Source organism: Bacillus rossius, chromosome 15, assembly GCF_032445375.1.
Source record: "Bacillus rossius redtenbacheri isolate Brsri chromosome 15, Brsri_v3, whole genome shotgun sequence".
Lineage (NCBI taxonomy): Eukaryota > Metazoa > Arthropoda > Insecta > Phasmatodea > Bacillidae > Bacillus > Bacillus rossius.
The window spans coordinates 8148907-8162151 of NC_086342.1; the positions used below are offsets into that span (position 1 = coordinate 8148907).

General features: G+C 37.7%; 1 protein-coding gene across 3 annotated transcripts in view; it reads left to right on the forward strand.

The window, feature by feature from the left end:
• Positions 1 to 11239, forward strand: part of LOC134539531 (uncharacterized) — a 264735-nt gene extending 253496 nt beyond the window's left edge. For 2 of the 3 annotated variants that reach the window (XM_063381631.1, XM_063381633.1), the window contains 4 exons: positions 1376 to 1478; positions 2281 to 2442; positions 4254 to 4441; positions 7403 to 9103. In XM_063381631.1, the coding sequence (XP_063237701.1) occupies positions 1376 to 1478; positions 2281 to 2442; positions 4254 to 4441; positions 7403 to 8189 (1240 nt within the window). In that variant the 3' untranslated portion in view covers positions 8190 to 9103. Of the gene's footprint in view, positions 1 to 1375; positions 1479 to 2280; positions 2443 to 4253; positions 4442 to 7402; positions 9104 to 9126 lie in introns of those variants that run through there. The other variant, XM_063381634.1, reaches the window with a different exon arrangement.
• Positions 11240 to 13245: the final 2006 nt, after the last annotated feature.

Genomic DNA, 13245 nt, shown 5'->3' on the forward strand with positions numbered 1-13245 from the left:
CATAAAAAGAACAATATAATTTTTCGACTCATTTCTAATTTCAATAAAATTGGTAATCTTAATCTGCAAAATTGTAGCTATATAATGTATTTTTTTTACATAATAGTTATATTTTAAACTCTATTTGTTTGTTTGTATTTTGTTTGTATTGTTTATATGTTGTCTTTGTATATATGTGTCGTGCCCACCGCTAAAGCCCTCTGCTGTTGGTGGGCATGTTACAATATAAATAAATAAATAAATAATTAATTAAAAGTGTTCCATCTTAAAAACACAGGTCTTCCATTAAGGTGACTTACAAAATTATGACATAGTTGCTATTAACAGCACTATTCAACTACTTCTTGGCTTGTAGATAAAGGCCACCATCCGAGGAAATAATGTTACAGCATGATTATAAATTAATTTTATACATACTTTGAAAATATGGGTCATATTGTACATTCTAAATGACATGATAATGATTGATGATCAATAATAATTGATGATTGAATGATTATGGTTGATGAAGATTGATGATGGATGATTATGATTGATTAATAATATGATATAGTTTTGTTACATGTAATATTATATGTATTTTTGGATTTTTTATTTTGTGTCAAATTAAAAAGAAATAATGGCTTAGGAAATGATAAATTGTTAATGAAAGGGTTAACATTACCTGTTGAAACCCACTGTCTCTGTGTGATTTCCCTAAAAAATTTCCTGTAGAGAGTGGTACGTGAATTTCTTGTTGTGTTAGTTTGTGGCTTGACCACTATTACACTGTGATTTTCATCTAGTTGTTATAGCCCATAAATTTTCTAGGCTCATTGACATTTAGGCTATGTTTCACATTTGACTATGCCGCACATGATTCAGTGTCTGCGATTTCGATGAATCACCCAGAATCGGTTAGGACATATTGAATGAATGGTGGACCAATAGCAAAAGAAAGGTAAAGTAACAAAAGTAGCCAAAAAAAAAGTAGTAAATTAACATATTTTTCTGGCATCTTGTTTCATATTTGTGAATATATCTATGTCTTCTTGGAATCATCCTTGTTTGACGTCCACCATTGTTGTTTTATGCTTTTTGTCATAGAAAAAACTTCAGGAATGGACAGTGAAGGTGAATTCATAAAAACATGGTAATTAAGTCAATATCAGCTGATGCCAGATGTTTACATGCTTTAGCAAGACAATTTCGTGGAAGGTATTCAGTCAGAAATAAAATGACAGTACAGACGAGCACAACGGACTGACAGTGACGAGACAGTTTTTTTTTCTATGATAACCAGCATAAACCCGCATTGCCAAAGCTGTGATGTACAATCCAGTTACGGACTACGCAACATGCGTTTACTCATAGCTGCTTGTTTTGTTTGTTAAAGTTACGTGAAGGTGTACCTGCTGCCTGACAAGTCCAAGAGCGGCAAGCGCAAGACCAAAGTGAAGAAACACACACTCAACCCTGTTTTCGACGAGACTCTCAAGGTAAAAGCGGTGTACAACAAATAGGTTGTTGCGAGTGGTTGGGTATTGTAGTAATGAAACAGAGATGGCCAAATGCTGATTTCATGTTCATGTTTGGGTAGGCCTGCCAGGGTTGAGATTTAGTGTTAGCTGGAGTGAAAGCTGCGAAAAATTAATGTAATGATTAGTGAATAGCTGGAGATGTAAAAGCCTAGATGTTAGTAACGGAATAAAATTGTGTACATGGTGGGTTCTCTTTCGTAAATCAGTGGCCATGCGGAGCTGACCATGGTCTCTTGGCCATTGTTAGCGTGTGTCATAAGCAACCATGCGATAATGGACAAATAGTTTTTAATAATGTGCCTAAATGATGAACCAGGCTCTTTGGTCAAGTGAAGTTGTTTTTTCTGCGAGTTTGTTTTTTTTTTTGTCATATACCTGTTTTCGTGGTGGCCATTGTGAAGTGTGAATTTTGTCTTTAAGGATAAAAAGCAGTAAAAATGAGTTATGGTGATCAGAGAAACTTCATTTCTGTAGTCAGTCATAGACAGTAACATTTTCCTGGAACTTAAATAATATTTCAACATTCAAGCCGTTTATGTACGTAACAGTCGGACCAATATGAGCTAGCTGGAGGTCTGGTTTGTCACAAGTTCTGTAATGTTTCTTCCTACACAGTGAGGTTCGAAAAATTGAATTTCCCGGTGGACGGCCATTGAAGTAAAAGGCTTCATTAGGAAGTGCTTGGTTGTTGATTCCACGAGAGGGGTGCGAACCATGTCGCAGTGTGTGATAGAGAGTGTGTTCGGTGGCGTTGTTTCAGTTCCACATGACGCTCAACGGGCTGGAGACGCGCACCTTGTGGCTGACGGTCTGGCACTCCGACATGTTCGGGCGCAACGACTTCCTGGGGGAGGTCATGATGGGACTGGAGAACAAGGTGTTCGATGACCCTCTGCCCAAGTGGTACACTCTTCAGGAGCGGGTGAGAGCCGCCACCTTTTCCTGGTGTGCCGGTGCATTGATTACATGTCCACAGGATAAATGCAGACAGGAGCATTACATTTTCCCCTCAAATTACTATTACTGGGATATTTAAATTACTTTTTCCAGGATTTAAAGTAAAATTCCTTGTCTTTCATAGACCAATTCCAATTTTATTACTTGCTCATTATTTTCCCTGACCAATTCCAACTTCCCTGACTTTTCCATAATTATTCTCTGATTGCGCACACCCTGCTGAACCAACTTCCATAACTGTTATGGAAGTTGGTTCAGCAGGGTGTGCAAAATCAGAGAATAATTATGGAAAATTCAGGTAAGTTGGAATTGGTCAGGGAAAATAACGAAAAAGCAAGGAAAGTTGGAATTTGTCTGTGAAAGTCAAGGAATTTTACTCGTAATCCTGGGAAAGTCATGAAAATATCACAGTGATAGTAATTTGAAGGTAATCTGTAATGCCCCAGTCTGCATTTACATTGGCTGTGATTTTTTTTTTAAACTGGTGTGTTAGTACATAGTCAGTCATACATGATTTCTATAAAAAGGCATGTGAAAGGTTCTGTTTGAACTAGACCATCTATGGGGATGGTAGGAACAAAATTTTCTTTATTTTCTTCAGAAAATTGCAAATTTGGTACATAATAAAAAAAAATTCCAAGGAAATTTTTAATTTTGGCAGATGAAAGTTAGGGAAAAGTCCGCAAAATTTTATTGTGTTTTGTGTGAAAATAAAATGTTTATATTCTTTATATAGAATTTATCTTAATTTTTTACACTCAACCGTCACATGTCAAAATATTTATATTTTAGATTGTTGTAGCACATATGAGTCTTTTATTTTTAGAAAAGTATTAAGGCTTGAATTTAAAAAAAATTAATTAGAAGATATGTGGGTGAATTTAATTAACTGAAAAATTTTGCACTTGACCCATTATTATACAATTTCACCCTTTTAATTAGTTTTCCATACACTTGTTACGTAGTGATAAGGTATTAAATTCCATTCACAGTTATAAAACACAAATGACATTTGCCACATTAGTTATTAGAGTAGGGAGTAGTGCATACTGCCAATGTTTAAAGTTCCAATAACATTTTTGTTTTCATTGCACCTTTTATTATTATTATTATTATTTATTTTTACTATACACTTTTAAACTACGTTATAAATATGTAACTTTTTACTCAGTATAAGCTTACAGAGTTCTGGTTTTAGTAATTAATATTGCTAAATCTTCCAGAACTATATATTTTTTTAAACATCTTAAATGAAGCATAGCCTAATTCCATTTTCTTACTTCCATGGAAAGATTACTACAAATAAAAAATGTAACAAAAATGATATTAACACACACTCATTTTATATCCGCACTTCTAAATCTCTATGGTGCAACTTTATTTCTTCCTATACATATTTCTATGGTATATTTGTTGATGTTATTTTTAAGTGTTTATTTTAATTTTTTTAACAATTATTTTAAATAAAATGTTGCCTACGTCCAGTAGCTTTATGACATTGAGTGGCCCATCTGTTGGTAACAAATAAATTGATTGATTTAATTAAAAATTTGAAATGTCTAATCAAATATCCCATTATTCATTGTTATTGAATATCAGATTGTTCACGAATATCAAAAAAATTTTTCGAGTACCTACTCGCAGATCCCTAGTAGATAAGGAGCAGAAAAAACTCAAAGCTATGGAAGCAGAATAATTTAGGATACTGCCCCCCCTTAGCAGGGGTTTGCTCGATGTTCGGAAGCCGTGAAATGTTGGGGCCGCGCGTGCTTGCAGACGGAGCCGTTTGAAGATGTGCTGAGCTACAAGGGCGACATCATCATCGGGCTGAAGTTCGTCCCGCCCGACGTGACGGTGGTGAAGAAGGGCAAGCGGTCGCGGGGGTCCCTCCACGTGCTCGTCAAGGAGGCCAAGAACCTGACCGCCGTCAAGGCCAACGGCACCTCCGACCCCTTCTGCAAGAGGTAACGCGACCTTCCACCCGTGGCTGGCCCGTCGCTCTCCTGGCAACCGGGCGACTGTAGTCCATCCCGTTCTTGAACCCCTGTCACTAGTGAGGCAAGATTACACGACCCGTCGCAAATGCTCTCCTGGCAACGGGCGACTGTAGTCCGTCCCACCATTCTTAAGCCCCTGTCGCTAGAGAGGCAAGATTATGTGGTGAACAGCGATGGAACCGAAATAGCGGCGAATGTCAAGGGCGCCCATATGAAAGTTTGTAGGGGGGGGGGGGGGGGAGGGGGCAGAATTTGTAGGGCAAACCATCACAAATGACAAAAAAAATGGCCAAAAATTGGCCTAAAGGACTCAAAATTTTACCCAAAATGCTCAAGAACACCTAATTTTTTTTTCTTTGCCTGAAAGCTAGGGGGGGGGGGGGGAGCCACAGAACCCACCCTGCCCATAGGTATGGGGCGCCCCTTGGCGAATGTATCTTTCTTAGACCAATTTATTAAACGGAAAAAAAAAAAAATTGCCAGTCATGGGGACTGTCAACACAAGTGAAAACTAAAAACTTTATTTTTAAATGTGTAATATGACATCATTTATGCGTTGAATGTACGTAAGAAAATGATTTTGGTATTATATCAGTACGATGTCAGCATGATATAATTTATCCTTACATAATTTTTTTAGTCACAACAGCTGTCAGTGGTATGTAAAAATTACGTAAAAATTCATTACCTAGCTATGACTTACCAGTGATGTCAGACCTAGGTCATGCATTCACGTGCGTCAAATTAACTTCACTTACTGCTACTACAGCATGTCGGTGATGCGAACTCACAAGATTTTACCTATCCAAATAAAGAGCCCAACACGCACATGATACAGTCGAGTATATACAATGTATTAGTGTATATATGCGTATACATGTAGACAGGCCGCTGCGATTGATTCGCCAGTCTGGCGCAACACGTCACTAGCATGTCGGTGACGAGAACCCGTAAGTTTTGCCCCTACCAAAAATCGCTCAACGCTGCTAAAGAAGTTTTCACTTCAAAAATTACCCCTATATTGGTGGATTATTACAAAACGACGTTTATAAAAATTAGCAACAATAACACCAAAATCCTCTTTTTTTAAAAAAAAAATTGGACTTGTATCTATGTTCACTAAGCACTACGTGGTTAACTTATCATGAACAGCTCTTTGGCCACGTCCCACTGATAAGTATTTTCTTTTGCTACTTCCTCTTCCATCCTGCTTAGGTACCTCTCATACTCCTCACTTTTATGCTGACAGTTGGCAAGAGGTTTGGCTCGTACTATAGTTACCCACATAAAATAACGTAATTTTCTCTCGAACTTTACAGTCTGATGCCTGTTAGTAAAAATCTGCACTGCTACAAGGCGTGAACGCAAGGAAACACAGGTATTATTAATGCCCTGTCGTGCAAGAAATTAGAAAATAAATACCCTTAATTTAAATAATAAATTAATATATATTAATTTAGAATGTTTGAAAATTTAAGAAGAAAAATTAGTGAGTAAGAGTTAACAGTTAATAAATCCAAATCAGATAGTATGCGGGCACTTCACTGAAGTTGCTGAAATTACGTGGGACTACAGAAAAAAATCACTAGGAAGTGTGTAAGACATTGTGGTTTTAAAACAGTTTGCTGATTTTTTTTTATTCATATGCACAATATTCAAATAATAATAATGTAAAAATAAAATATAAGGTAGAATATATGTTTGGAACTACTTACTACTATGTAAATTATAACCATGAAGTAAATAAAAAAAATAAAGATTCTGTTTATAAAACTATACATTTTTACATATTGTTTGTGTCGGATAGTAGTGTTCAAAGAGGTACTAATATGCACTTTTTCTATTGACCTCTAGCCAATGACTCAGATTGTCCACATTGTGAAAAGTCATGTAAAAGTAGGGAAGTTGAAATTGGCCAGAAAAGTCAGGGAATTTACTTAAAAAACCTGGAACAGTCATGGAAATTGGTCTGGAAATTCCTCAGTGATAGTAAGAGAGTAAAATTTCTGGCTCCGGTATGCCATCACCCTAACTTTGGACATACACTTTTTTTTAAATAGTGTTTTAGTGCATAGTCATGCACACTGTAGAAGGGCATAGTAAGGTTTTGTTTGAGTATTAAAGTCAGGGGAAGAAGATCCAGTATTGACTTCTGGGTGGGGCACCGGTATTTTGGACCTAGTCCAATACCTGCTTGTTACTTCATAAGTCGTTATTATCCGCCACTGAGTAAAGCTAGGGATGTCGGAGTCTGGATAGTCTTTATTCTTTCAGAAAATTGGAAAATGCCATATTTAACTGAATATAATGCTATTTTTTTTACCCTAACTGTGGACACTGTATACCACCACATTATTTGCCTTCTGAACAGAAGCACCACTTTCGAACTAGTCACAGAACACAATTTTTTTTTTCCTAACTGCGGCTTGGTTGTTTCAAAAGAGACGATGGTAAATCACTCTACTGACGAAATTGACACCATAAAGGGTGTATTAAATATGGAATGAATATAATAATTTGAATAATTATCAAGTGCTGTATAGTTTTAACTGCGATTTCCAATACATGAGGTCTTTCATAAACTTACCATCAAAAAGTTCAGGGTCACATTATTTTCGAGTTAATATGGTAGGTAGACTATCTTTAAAAAGAAACTGTCTGGAAAATTTGTAATTTTGGCCATGAAAAAAGTCTGGGAAATTTTTCTACCAATTTGTGAACTCATCGACGAGAAGTAAAGTGCCTTTAAGAACAGCGTGTGTGTCGTCACGTTCTACATTATAATTGCGTGGTTATTTCTTACCTACACTCTTTTTACAATGTTATACTTAACCTAAAAACAGGGTATACTTACGATTAATATTTTATAAGTCCAAACTAACCTTTATTTATAAAATATCCATTATGTTTATTGTGTTGCCCCGGCAGCTACCTGCTGTCCGACAAGGGCCGCAGCTCGAAGCAGAAGACGCCGGTGGTGCGGAAGAGCTGCCACCCCACGTGGAACCACACGTTCGTGTACGAGGACGTGAGCCTGCAGGAGCTGTCCGAGCGCAGCCTGGAGCTGACCGTGTGGGACCACGACCGGCTGGCGAGCAACGAGTTCCTGGGCGGCCTGCGCTTCAACCTGGGCACAGGTGCGCGCCGTCCCGTGCATTCCGTGCTGTCCTGTGCCGCCCGTGCTGTCCCTTTCTGTCCTGTTTCGTCCCGTGCATTCCGTGCTGCCCTGTGTCGTCCCGTGCTGTCCTGTGTCGTCCCGTGCTGTCCCGTGCAATCCGTGCCGTCCCGTGCATTCCATGCTGCCCTGTGTCGTCCCGTGCCGTCCGTGCTGTCCCGTGCATTCCGTGCTGTCCTGTGCATTCCGTGCTGTCCTGTGCCGTCCCGTGCATTCCGTGCTGTCCTGTGCCATCCCGTGCATTCCGTGCTGTCCTGTGCCATCCCGTGCATTCCGTGCTGTCCTGTGCCGTCCGTACTGTCCGGTGCATTCCGTGCTGTCCTTTGCCGTCCCGTGCATTCCGTGTCGTCCTGTGCCATCCGTGCTGTTCCCGTGCATTCCGTGCTGTCCTGTGCCGTCCGTACTGTCCGTGCTGTCCTGTGCCGTCCCGTGCATTCCGTGCTGTCCTGTGCCGTCCCGTGCATTCCGTGCTGTCCTGTGCCGTCCGGGCTGTCCCGTGCTGTCCCGTGCCTGCCAGCTCCACAAATAATTTTTATTTAATTTTTTTGATGGGGGAGAGTATTTATGGTATTGTTGATTAAAACACTATAGTAGTACTGATTAAATTAGATTTTTTTTATTTGGGAGCCTAAAAGAGTGAGTCTTAGCCTACATGTTAACCTAATTTTTTTAATAACGTATTTTTTTATATTATGTAATTTATTACTTGTTTTATTTATTCAGTCTAGTCACAAGTGTTGTCCGTTCCCATCCTGATGTTTCTGGATTGGTCTTAGCCGTTTGAGTTCGTTTCAGAGGGGGGGATCCTTCTGGCATTGTCCACCAATAACATTATGCCATGAGGGACAAGAGACTGTTGGGACAGACTCCAATTTATCTGGAAAACCAATTTCTAAATGCTGGTCAGAGACTTTGAACGTTCGACCACTCTCGTACAAAGAGATTCCAATGGGTGAGGGGCCTCCATCCTGTTGCCAGATAAAGTTTACAGGTTCACATTCTACTGATTGGGGAAAGAGCCACTCTTCCGACATAGGTGGCACCGCAAGCAAGAAAACAGCAACGCAGTATTCGCACGTGTGCTTGTCTAAAACTTGTTTTGAGTTACTCTTTAATTGTGACCTTGAACCAACACACTACGACGATTGCAGTTGATACCCATAACTGGGGACATTCTTTTGTGGATGTACTGCATTTTTTTTAAAAAAAAAAAAAAAAAAAACCAGTATTTATAGAAATGAAGACAATGACATAAAAATCTTGAGTTTTAAAAACGTAACTGGACTAAACATTGTCACTGGTTTTACTAAAAACATAGGAAAGCCCTAACAAGGAGAAAAAAGAACGTTTTGCGGGTGGTTCGGAAATTAGCTGCTAAGTATAATTCAGTCCAATAACAAATCACAAGTCCAATAACAAACCATACAGTCTCGTCTCTGCTGGTTAGTTGATCGCGCTCCTCGTGTCTTGTCACCAGGCAAGTACTACGGCAAGGCCGTGGACTGGATGGACGCCACGGGGAAGGAGGTGACCCTCTGGCAGCGGATGCTGGAGCGACCCAACTTCTGGGTGGAGGGCTGCCTGACGCTGAGGGCCTCCCTGGACCACCGGAGCTCCTCGTAACGTCCGCCCCCGCCCGCGGCGCCCCCCCGAGTGACGGCCGCGCGCGACCCTCTGTCTGCGCAAGTGGCCCGTGCCGTCGGAGACCTGATGGGAATGTCGTCGTCCCCCTAGGGGGGGGGGGGGGGGGGGATTGCGGTTTCGGGTCCCGTCCGCACGCACTCAGTCCGGCCTAAATGGAATTACAGTTGTTCCCGGTGCTATAGACTGACTACTGTAGATGAAGAGCAAACGTTGACGTAATAGTCGTTCGAAGACTGCCGGGCTGCGAGGAAATTTTTTTCCAGGGGGATTCAGCAAGCCTTAGGTGACCACTCTCACGTCAGTTAGGTGTTGGATGACATTTGAAATCACTTGATTTATATACTCGGAGATTAAAAAAAACCATCTTTCAAAATTAATGGCCTGTGAGAAAGAAAAAAAATTTGTCCTGAATAAACTGTGACCCATTTACTACCCAGGCGTATACTTAGAGGCTACAGTACTGTCGTAGTTGACATTATTGTTTTAGCCTCCCGTGAATGTCTGTGAAGGCTTAACGTTGAAACCATCCTGCATTCCCGGTGTGGGGGACAAACACGTTTCTCGCTGTGGGGGAGCAGACTTCTCCAACAGTCGACGGAATGTGCTGACGACACGGTTGAATTGTAGAACAACACGATGTTGCCATGGAAATAAAAGAGTTTTTGTTTGAATGCTGTAACTATCGTTAGCTGAGCGCACACGAATGTTCTCCGGCCCGAAGTGTGTCAAGTGTAAAGAGTATTTTTGCACCTTGTAAAGAGCACAGTGTGATTACTACATCATTCCATTAGTTAGATGTGTTCGTGAAGATAATGGTATACTTAAAAAAATGTGATATTTTTGCAATTTTCTTAAAAGTATATGTAAATATGAGATGAAAATAGACTTAAAGTTGTTCTGATTTGGGATGTGAATGTTTGAAATTATTTATGAAGTATTTTAACTTTGTTTGTTACCTTCTAAAGTTTAAACAGTATTTATCATAGCTTCAAGTTTTTGAAAATATTGATGTGTTCTTGTAATTTTTTTTGTAATACCATTTTTATTTGTGTATAAATATTGAAATACTTTAAGCACTCAGATTTTACTAAGACAATTTTTTTTTATCAATTTTTTCTAGAGTTCCATCTGGTAATCAAACTTAATCATATGTGTACTTGTTAAAAGAAATAGCAAATGTTTTAAAGGTTACTTAATTTATTACAAGTTATTTTTTACATTTCTATCAATTGAGGCACATGAATAAAATTTGTTTCCAAAATTGTGCTCTTTGATAACAAATACCTACTAAGTTGGTACAAACAAGATTTGTTGTGTATAAAATATCATTTGTGTTACATTACGGCTGTACAAATGTTAAAGGTATTGTATTTTGTAGTAGATTGTTAGCTTTAAAAATTTTATTTTACTGGTGATCCTCCTTTCCAAGCAGTTCTGTACAGTTCTACTGCTTGTGTCCTCATTATTTATGTCTGCAGTAGATATTACTACGTATTGAAGTGCTACACATATCTTGGGTGAGAGATTCATTTTCTACTTGGAATATTACCCTGCATTCTAAAAAATTTAACTCTTCGTTGTGGTGTCATGCATTTTTAATGGAGTGCCTAGTGATTGTGCAATAACGAGATTACGAGGCGAATGTCACACCATCCATCTGTTCCCGCCTGTCCCTTCCATTAGCAACAATTCACCGCACACTCGTGTTGTGTGTTTTACAAGTGAATAATGTTTAGTATTTTATGTCTTCCTGATCGGCGAGATGTGTGTGGTGTTGATGTTGTATGATGCACGTGATCTCCCAGTCATCGTGACGACGTTAACAAGTGTCTCTGCTCGGAACCATAAAGAATGCACACTGTTAATTCTGTACTTTTGCATTTGTATGTTAACCTGTCAAAAAAAAAGTATTCAATTGAAGTTAATATGATTTGTATATTTATTAATACAGTGTTTCATTTACTTATGTCCCTTTCTTTAGTGGAGTATGCCTTTGCTTTCGACGTTAAGCTGCGTCAAAGGTGTACTTTGAAGCAGCTCTTGTCTCGGGCTAGCTTGGCTTTCTATTAATAAAAAATTGATCATATAGTGTTAAAACTAACAACACAGATATGACCTTGTAGATAGTCAGAATTAGAGGAAAGAAGGCTGTGACGTGGCTTAAAATGTTTCCCCCAGCAAAGCCACGTTTTTCTTGACTAAAATAAAGAAGCCATCATTGATTTATTAAGAGAGTTAAGTTTGATGCATTAAAAAATTATGCCATAAATACATATTTTACTGATAGTCAATGTAATCATGAGTGACAACTGTGAATTTGCAACACACATAGGGCATTATTTTTGCTGTTAAACAGATGTATGTAAATGTTTTCATGTAAATGATTTGCAAGACTTGCTGATCTGAATACTAATTTGTGATTAACATCAAAACAAGCTAAAATACAAACAGCAACACCACACATTGGTCTACTGATTTGTATGCAGCATGAATAAATCTTTTGTTTTAGTGTTTTTATTTCCCTAGAAAATATAGTTGTTTGATAATGAAACTGCAATATTTTAAGATGTATACATGTTCTGATCAAATCAATACCCCATTTTGCAGAAGTACTAATAACTGATTAACAAAAAGATTAGTGAAAAAATTATTGCAAATTGATCTGTCACATCTATAATGAATTTATTTTACAAATTATGATAAAGATTTAATTATTTTTTGCTACAAAAATTTTTTTTTGGTGGCTAAAATAATGTTTAAAAAAAAAAAAAAATGTAAAAATTGATTGAGCTATTAACATCAAAATGAGTGAAAAACATGAATAAGAATTAGCTCAGTACCACCTTTCAGTTTCAGCTACGCTATTAGTCCACAATATAAATTTGCGTCACTATATTTACGATGACAGAATTTGAAAATTGCAACAAGTATCTTTGTTACATCACTTGATACCTATCGATACTATTTTTAATTATTATTGAAACAAGTAGTACCACAACACACACATAGTTAACATGGTAGTAATGAATTACTGACGAGAAAACACCAATTCATGTATATAAGTTGACCAAATAATTTAAATGTACGAAACTTGGTCTCCAGCCTCAAAATAACCACCACAAAAGTAAGTACTATATAAAAAATTGTAAATCCCAAACAGATATACACACACATAGTAAAGTTAACATGGATGTAACGATATAATAACTTGAATACATCACTTCACCTATAAATGTTTACTCATATTCCATTAGGAATTTTCAAACAGTGATTTCATGGTAAATAGAGGAATGTTTTTTGTGTCCATAACCCCAAGTAATGTTACCCCAGACATACTAATAAACAAAACAGAAAAATGTGAAAAACCTTAAGAAATGTACCACTGCGAGAGAAATTTTAAAACATTTTTTTCAGGGGAAAATTTCACTGTGTATATAAATTATTATTTATTTTTTAGTTAAAATTATATGAGGTTAGGTTGAAATTTTTTATATAACCTTTTATCTTTTTTTTTACAACTGTGCATTAAAAAAACACTCAAGTTTCATCAGTTCTATTACCATAGGAGACTGTATTGGACTCTTCTTGGGTTTCCTTTATAAATATTTGATGAGAAAATAAACTACGCACCACAGATAGCATTTAAATTTAAAACTTTAACATTTCATATTGGTGGCATAATATTAATGTAATTTCTCTAATGAATTTCAGTGCTTTTCTGTAAATTTATCGCAACTCTCTTACATTTTGTTTCGTGTCAAATTTTTACAACAGATATTTACTAAATACTAGGTCACACACAAGTGTTCATAGTTTTGATAACTTGCTTGACCTTTTTTCAGCTCAAAAATAAAGTTTCGGAAACATTCGTGACCCAACAACAAATGGGAAGAGAGCTATCGTAATGAATCTGTAGGAACATCCAGTTGGTTGGCATTCGGTTAAATACTCC